At 62.5% G+C, this 8,048-nt stretch overlaps 1 protein-coding gene across 2 annotated transcripts; it reads left to right on the top strand.

Annotated features, from left to right (window-relative positions):
• The first annotated feature begins 1,159 nt into the window (after positions 1-1,159).
• S1PR2 (sphingosine-1-phosphate receptor 2) lies at positions 1,160-7,847 on the top strand. 2 transcript variants are annotated; one of them, XM_086871408.1, is made up of 2 exons: positions 1,160-1,209; positions 5,376-7,847. In XM_086871408.1, the coding sequence occupies exon 2, from the start codon at positions 5,424-5,426 to the stop codon at positions 6,483-6,485; it is 1,062 nt and encodes a 353-aa protein (XP_086727534.1). In that variant the 5' UTR covers positions 1,160-1,209; positions 5,376-5,423; the 3' UTR covers positions 6,486-7,847. The 2 variants fall into 2 exon arrangements, with proteins under 2 accessions (XP_086727534.1, XP_086727535.1); XM_086871409.1 differs by lacking the exon at positions 1,160-1,209 and adding an exon at positions 3,335-3,565.
• The last annotated feature ends 201 nt before the right edge of the window (positions 7,848-8,048 follow it).

Here is an 8,048-nt window from a genome sequence, read left to right as displayed (position 1 = left end):
ATCCCAAAAAAATTTTGGGAATTTTTTGGTGTTGGGGGGAGCTTTTCCCAAATCCTCCCGGTTTCCCAAATCCTTCAAAGGATTCCTCGCTGAGGGGAAAATAAAATATCCCGAAAATCGGAGAGGGGGAAAAAAAATCCTAAAAATGGGGAAAATTCCTCAAAATCCAGGGGGAAAAATTATCAAAATTTTTTTGGGGGGAATATCTTTAAAATTGGGGGGGAAAAGTCCTAAAAATGAAAGGAAAAAGTGACAAAAATGGGGAGAAAAAACCCCAAAATCGGGGGACAAAAAGTGCCAAAAATGGGGGGAAAGAATCACAAAAATGGGGGAAAAAATCGGCAAAAAGGGGGAAAAATATCCCAAAAATGGGGGGAAACATCTGCAAAAACGGGGAATAAAAATTCCCAAAAAATCGGGAAAAAATCCGCAAAAATAGGGGGAAAAAACCTAAAAATGAGGGAGGAAAAGAAAAAGCCCAAAAATGAGAAAAAAATCCCCAAAAATGAGAAAAAAATCCCCAAAAATGAGAAAAATGTCTGGAAAAATAGAGGGAAAAAAATTTAAAAATGAGGGGAAAAAAATCGCAAAAATGGGGGGAAAAAAATCGCAAAAATGGGGGAAAAAAATCACAAAAATGAGGGAAAAAATCGCAAAAATGAGGGAAAAAAATCGCAAAAATGGGGGAAAAAAATCCAAAAATGAGGGGAAAAAATCGCAAAAATGGGGGAAAAAAATCGCAAAAATGGGGGGAAAAAAATCGCAAAAATGGGGGAAAAAAATCACAAAAATGAGGGAAAAAATCGCAAAAATGAGGGAAAAAAATCGCAAAAATGGGGGAAAAAAATCCAAAAATGAGGGGAAAAAATCGCAAAAATGGGGGAAAAAAATCGCAAAAATGGGGGAAAAAAATCGCAAAAATGGGGGAAAAAAATCGCAAAAATGGGGGGAAAAAATCCGAAAAATGCGAAAAAAATCCGCAAAAATCGGGGATAAAAATCCAAAAAAATCGGGAAAAAAATTCCAAAAATTGGGGGAGGGGGAGTTTGTGTCCCCTCCCCATAAAAGGGGGGGGTTTGGGGTGGGGGAGGGGGGGTCACGGTGGCCTCGCCCCTCGGTGGGGGCGGCCCCGCCCCAGCCCCGCCCCTCCCCCGCTCCCGTTGGAACCGGGACGGGCGCTCAGCGCTGCCGGGACCGGCCCCGGGACCGGTGAGACCCCTCCCCAAATTAAAACCACCCCCCCCTCCCCCTTTATCACCCCCCTCCCACCCTGCTGCTCCCCCTCCCCCACATTTGGGGACCCCCCCGGGGATGTCCCCAAAACCGCGGCGACATCGGGAAGGGGCTCAAGGGGCTTCGTTTTTTTGGGTGGGGGGTCCCCAAATGTGGGTGGTGGGGGGGGGGGGGCGCGTGAGGCGTCCCCAAATTATTTGGGGAGGGGGCGGGGAGAGGTTGGGACCCTCATTGTCCCCCGTCCCCCCCCTCATTTCGGCCACGCCAACATCTGGCTCGCAGCTGGAGGGGGGTGGGGAGGGGTCCTTTGGGGGGGGGGGGGGAGGGGGAACCTCCCCAAATCCTTCAGGGGTCCCCAAAATCGCGACAGGGGCCGCGTCCCCCTGAGCCTCGGGGGGCGTTTTGGGGGGGTTTTGAGGGGATTTGGGGGGGTCTTGAGGGGATTTGGGGGGGTCTTGAGGGGATTTTGGGGGGTTTTGAGGGGATTTTGGGGGGGTTTGGGGGAGTTTTTGGGGGGTTTTGAGGGGTTTTTTGGGGGGTTTGAGGGATTTGGGGGAGTTTTTTTGGGGGGTTTTGGGGAGGTTTTGAGGGGTTTTGTCTGGTTTTGGGGGGGTTCTGGCGGTTTTTTGGGGGGTTTTGGGGAGTTTTTTGGGGGGTTTGGGGAGGTTTCGGGGGGTTTGGGGGGGTTTTGGGGAGTTTTTTGGGGGTTTTGAGGGGTTTTTGAGGGGTTTTGAGGGGTTTTGGGGAGTTTTTTGGGGGTTTTGGGGGTTTTTGAGGGGTTTTGAGGGTTTTTTGGGGGGGTTTTGGGGGGTTTTGGGGGTCTCCCCCCGTGGTTGAAGCCGCCCCCGCGGTTAAAGCCGGCGCTAAGCTCGGCTCGCTCCGCCCTGATCCAATTTGCCCCGGGATATTTTGGGATCCCCCCCCCCCCGGGACCCCCCCGGCGGCCCCTTCCCCACCCCCTCCCCTCCCCCGGCCCGGATGGGGGGTCCCGGGAGCCCCCCCAAAACCGGGAGGGGATCCCGGGGCGGATCCCGGTGGGATTCACTGGGGTGGGATCCAAGCCCGGCCCCCGGTTCGGGATCCCGGGACAATTCCCGGTTTTTGGATCCCGGGACAATTCCCGGGACCATTCCCGGTTCGGGATCCCGGGGCCGTTCCCGGTTTGGGATCCCGGTTTGGAATCCCGGGGCTGTTCCCGGTTTTTGGATCCCGGGACAATTCCCGGGACCATTCCCGGTTCGGGATCCCGGGACCATTCCCGGTTCGGGATCCCGGGACAATTCCCGGTTTGGGATCCCGATTTTTGGATCCCGGGGCCGCTCCCGGGGCTGTTCCCGGTTTTTGGGTCCCGGGACAATTCCCGGTTCGGGATCCCGGGGCCGTTCCCGGTTCGGGATCCCGGTTTGGAATCCCGGGGCCGTTCCCGGTTTGTAATCTCGGGACAATTCCCGGGGCCGTTCCCGGTTCGGGATCCCGGTTTGGAATCCCGGGACCATTCCCGGTTTGAGATCCCGGTTTAGGATCCCGGGGCCGCTCCCGGTTTGGGATCCCGGTTTTTGGATCCCGGGGCCGCTCCCGAGACCGATCCCGGTTTGGAATCTCGGGACCATTCCCGGTTTGGGATCCCGTTTTTTGGATCCCGGGGCCATTCCCGGGGCCGTTCCCGGTTTGGGATCCCGGTTTGGGATCCCGGGGCCGTTCCCGGTTTGGGATCCCGGGGCCGCTCCCGGGGCCGCTCCCGGGGCCGTTCCCGGGGCCGCTCCCGGTTTTTTGATCCCGGTTTCTGGGTCCCGGGGCCGTTCCCGGTTTTTGGATCCCGGTTTGGGATCCCGGGGCCGCTCCCGGGGCCGTTCCCGGTTTGGGATCCCGGGGCCGCTCCCGGGGCCGTTCCCGGTTTTTGGATCCCGGTTTCTGGGTCCCGGGGCCGTTCCCGGTTTTTGGATCCTGGTTTTTGGATCCCGGTTTTTGGATCCCGGGACCGTTCCCGGTTTGGGATCCCGGGGCCGCTCCCGGGGCCGTTCCCGGTTTTTGGATCCCGGTTTTTGGGTCCCGGTTTTTGGATCCCGGTTTTAGGGTCCCGGTTTTTGGATCCCGGTTTTTGGGTCCCGGGGCCGCTCCCGGGGCCGCTCCCGGTTTTTGGGTCCCGGTTTTTGGGTCCCGGGGCCTCTCCCGGGGCCGTTCCCGGGGGTCCCGCCGCCCCCGGCCCCGCCCGTTCCCGGCGCTGGCTCCGCCCGGGGCAGCCCCGAGCCGGGGGCGGGCGGGGAAGGGGAAGGGGAAGCGGCGGATGCTCCGCGCCGGTTCCGACCGGCACCGGCGGCTCCTACCGGCACCGGTACGGGGGTCCGGGGGGGCCCGGAGGGCTCCTGGGGGGGTCCCGGGGCGGCGGGAGCCAGGGGCGGTGTCCCGGCAGCGGGCGCGGCTGCGCGGGGCTCCGGGCGGTGGCGGGACGGTACCGGGGGCTCCGGGACGGTACCGGGGGCTCCGAAACGGTACCGGGGGCTCCGGGACCTCTCCGAGACGGTACCGGGGGCTCCGGGACGGTACCGGGGGCTCCGAAACGGTACCGGGGGCTCCGGGACCGCTCCGGGCCGGTACCGGGAGCTCCGGGAGGGCTCCGGGACAGGTCCGGGACGGTACCGGGGGCTCCGGGAGGGCTCCGGGACCGCTCCGGGATGGTACCGGGGGAGTTCTGGTACCGGGATGGCACCGGGACTGCTCCGAGACGGCACCGGGGGCTCTGGGACCGCTCCGGGACGGTACCGGGAGCTCCGGGAGGGCTCCGGGACAGGTCCGGGACGGTACCGGGGGAGTTCTGGTACCGGCACCGCAGCAGGACGGGACCGACACCGGTACCGGGACAGCTCCGGTACCCGGGGGGGCTCCGGGCCGGTACCGCGGCCACCGGGGCTCCTCCCCCCGGCCCCCGGTGCCGCCCCGGGGCTCTCGGGGGTGGGGGGGGGGCCCTGAGCGGGGTCCCGGCCCGAAATTTGGGGAGGGGGGACCGGGAGGGACCCGGGGACCGAGCGGTGTCACCCCCCGGTGTCACCGACCCTCGTGCTGTCAGCCCAAGGGGGAGGGATGTCCCCTTCTGTCACCTCCTGCCACCTTCTGCCACCTTCTGTCACCCCCTGTCCCCTCCTGAGGTGACAATGAGGGGACATTCCTATCCTCAGGAGCCACCTCGGGGTGTCCCTGGTGGCACAGAGGTGACAAGGGGGTGACGTTGTCATCCTCAGTGGTGTGGGCTGTCACCTCAGGGTGTCCCTGGTGACACTGAGGTGACAAGGTGACATTGCCATCCTCAATGGTGTGGGTTATCACTTTGGAGTCTCCATGGTGACACAGAGGTGACACTGAGGTGACATTGCCATCCTCAATGGTGTGGGTTATCACTTTGGTGTCTCCATGGTGACACAGAGGTGACACTGAGGTGACACGGTGCCATTCCCGTCCCCAGGAGCCATGTCCCGATGGTGTGGGTTATCACCCCGGGGTCTCCATGGTGACACTGAGGTGACACTGAGGTGACACTGAGGTGACACGGTGCCATTCCCGTCCCCAGGAGCCATGTCCCAATGGTGTGGGTTATCACTGTGGGGTCTCCATGGTGACACTGAGGTGACACTGAGGTGACACTGAGGTGACACTGAGGTGACACTGAGGTGACACGGTGCCATTCCCGTCCCCAGGAGCCATGTGGGTTATCACTGTGGGGTCTCCATGGTGACACTGAGGTGACACTGAGGTGACACTGAGGTGACACTGAGGTGACACGGTGCCATTCCCGTCCCCAGGAGCCATGTCCCGATGGTGTGGGTTATCACCCCGGGGTCTCCATGGTGACACTGAGGTGACACTGAGGTGACACTGAGGTGACACGGTGCCATTCCCGTCCCCAGGAGCCATGTCCCAATGGTGTGGGTTATCACTTTGGGGTGTCCCTGGTGACACAGAGGTGACACTGAGATGACACTGAGGTGACACTGAGGTGACACTGAGGTGACACGGTGCCATTCCCGTCCCCAGGAGCCATGTCCCAATGGTGTGGGTTATCACTGTGGGGTCTCCATGGTGACACTGAGGTGACACTGAGGTGACACTGAGGTGACACCGAGGTGACACGGTGCCATTCCCGTCCCCAGGAGCCATGTCCCGGCGGCGCTGAGCCTCGCCGGACCCCTCACCCCGCCATGGGGAGCATCTACAAGGAATACTTCAACCGCGACAAGATCCGCGAGCACTACAACTTCACCAAGGGCGACACCGAGAGCGCCCTGGCGCCCTCGCGCTGGGTGGGCTCCGTCCTCATCGTCCTCCTCTGCTGCTTCATCGTCCTGGAGAACCTCCTGGTGCTGGTGTCCATCTGCCGCAACAAACGCCTCCACCTGGCCATGTACATCTTCATCGGCAACCTGGCCGCCTCGGACCTGCTGGCCGGAGCCGCCTTCATGGTCAACACCCTCCTGTCGGGCAGCACCACCTTCCGCCTGACGCCGGTGCAGTGGTTCGTCAGGGAGGGCACGGCCTTCGCCACGCTGGCCGCCTCGGTCTTCAGCCTGCTGGCCATCGCCATCGAGCGCCACGTGGCCATCACCAAGGTGAAGGTGTACAGCAGCGATAAGAATTGCCGCATGGTGCTGCTGATCGGCGCCTGCTGGTTGATCGCCGGCGCCATCGGGAGTTTGCCCATCATGGGGTGGAATTGTATCAGCGATTTGGGGGATTGCTCCACGGTGCTGCCGCTCTACTCCAAGCGTTACGTGCTCTTCGTCACCACCATCTTCACCCTCATCCTGCTGGCCATCGTGGGGCTCTACACGCGCATCTACTGCGTGGTGCGCTCCAGCCACGCCGAGATCGCCTCGGCGCAGACTCTGGCGCTGCTCAAGACCGTCACCATCGTGCTGGGGGCCTTCATCGTCTGCTGGTCGCCCGCCTTCATCATCCTCCTGATGGACGCCTCGTGTCCGGTGCGCTCCTGCCGCGTTTTGTACAGCGCCAATTATTTCTTCGCCTTCGCCACGCTCAACTCGGCGGCCAACCCGGTGATTTACATGCTGAGGAGCAAGGAGATGCGCGGCGAGTTCCTGCGCGTGCTGTGCTGCTGCGGCCGCGGCCGGCGGCGCTCCAGGCCCCCCGGCCGGGCGGGGGTCCCGTTACGCACGTCCAGCTCGCTGGACAAAGGCGCGGCCGGAGCCGCGGCCGAGCTGCCCACGGCGCCGTTGACCAGAGAGTGCACCACGTGTGTGTGAGGGGGGTGTGGGGTGGGGGGTCTGAGGTGGTGGGTCACCCCATGGACACCTCATGGCCACCCTGGGGACACCCCCAAGTGCATGGGTCACTCTGGGGATACCTCGAGGTCACCCTGGGGGTACCTCAAGGTCACCTCAAGGTCACCCCAAGGCCACCCCATGGCCCCAAGGCCACCCTGGGGACACCTCAAGGCCATTCCATGGACACCCCATGGCCCCAAGGCCACCCTGGGGACACCTCAAGGCCACCCTGTGGACATCCCCAAGTCCATGGGTCACTCTGGGGACACCTCGAGGTCACCCCATGGACATCCCATGGCTCCAAGGCCACCCTGTGGACACCTCAAAGTCTATGGGTCACCCCATGGACACCCCCAAGTCTATGGGTCACTCTGGGGATACCTCCAGGTCACCCTGAGGACACTCCACGGCCACCCCGTGGACTCATGGACACCCCAAGGTCACCCCATGGCTCCAAGGCCACCCTGTGGACACTCCATGGCCACCTCATGGCCCTGTGGTCATCCTGTGGACACCCCACTGCCTCGTGGACACCCCAAGACAGCCCTGGGGACACTCCATGGTCACCCCACGGCCCCAAGGCCACCCTGGGGACACTCTAAGGCCACCCTGGGGTCACCCCACGGCCCTAAGGCCACCCTGGGGACACTCCATGGCCACCCCATGTCCCCAGGACCACCCTGGGGACACTCTAAGGCCACCCTGGGGACACCCCACAGCCCCAGGGCCACCCTGGGGACACTCCATGGTCACCCCACAGCCCCAGGGCCACCCTGGGGACACTCCATGGTCACCCCACAGCCCCAGGGCCACCCTGGGGACACCCTGAGGCCACCTGTGGTCCCCCCACGGCCACCCCACGGTACGAGCTCCCCGCGGTTCTCCCGGTACGGACGGACACCCCCAGCCCACCCCCGTCCCCCCGCTGTCCTCGGGGTGTCCCCGCTGTCCCCTGCCGGTCCCCTCCGTGTGCCGGGACACGCGCGGGGCCCTTCCCTGGCCCTTCCCGGGGCCACCAGCGGGACCTGTCTGGCGAGTCCCGGGAGCCCCTCCCGGGCCCGTGGGCGGCTCCCGGCGGCAATCCCGGGCTGCCCTTGTCCCGGGACCAACCGGGACAGCCCCGAAAATCCCAGAAACTTCCCCAAAAACCCCCAAATCCCGGCTTTTCCCACGCGGGGTGTGGGGAGGGGTGGGGGGGGGGGGAGGGTCCCAGAGCGGCCGGATCCGCCGGGATCCTCCCCGAAATTCCCGGGATTTGCCCCAAAATCCATCCCCCCCCCCCCCCCCCCACTCCCCTTCCTCAACCCTTGTATTAAACATTTTTTTTTTTTTTTTTTTTAATCCCGGCTGTTTTCGCCTCTTTCTCCCCTCAAATTTCGCTGGGGGGAGGGAGGGAGGGGGGGGATTTTTCCCAGTGGGAATTTTGGGAAAATGGGATTAAACGTGTCCAGGTGGGTTTGGGGACAAGGTGAGGGGGGGGGACACACACCTGGAGACCCCTCCCCCATCGTGCCAGCGTTTTGTCACCCCCCTAAAAAGAAA

This window comes from Cyanistes caeruleus, chromosome 35 (genome assembly GCF_971803275.1).
Source record: "Cyanistes caeruleus chromosome 35, bCyaCae1.hap1.1, whole genome shotgun sequence".
NCBI lineage: Eukaryota > Metazoa > Chordata > Aves > Passeriformes > Paridae > Cyanistes > Cyanistes caeruleus.
Note: the sequence above shows the minus strand (reverse complement) of the source record. Positions and strands in the feature narration are given on the sequence as shown.

Bases quoted from the DNA above. Each gene is read 5' to 3' on its own strand.
- S1PR2 (XM_086871409.1), top strand. From the start codon at position 3,518: ATGCTCCGCGCCGGTTCCGACCGGCACCGGCGGCTCCTACCGGCACCG. The intron at 3,566-5,375 runs GTACGGGGGTCC...TCCCGTCCCCAG, and splicing joins GGCGGCTCCTACCGGCACCG to GAGCCATGTCCCGGCGGCGC.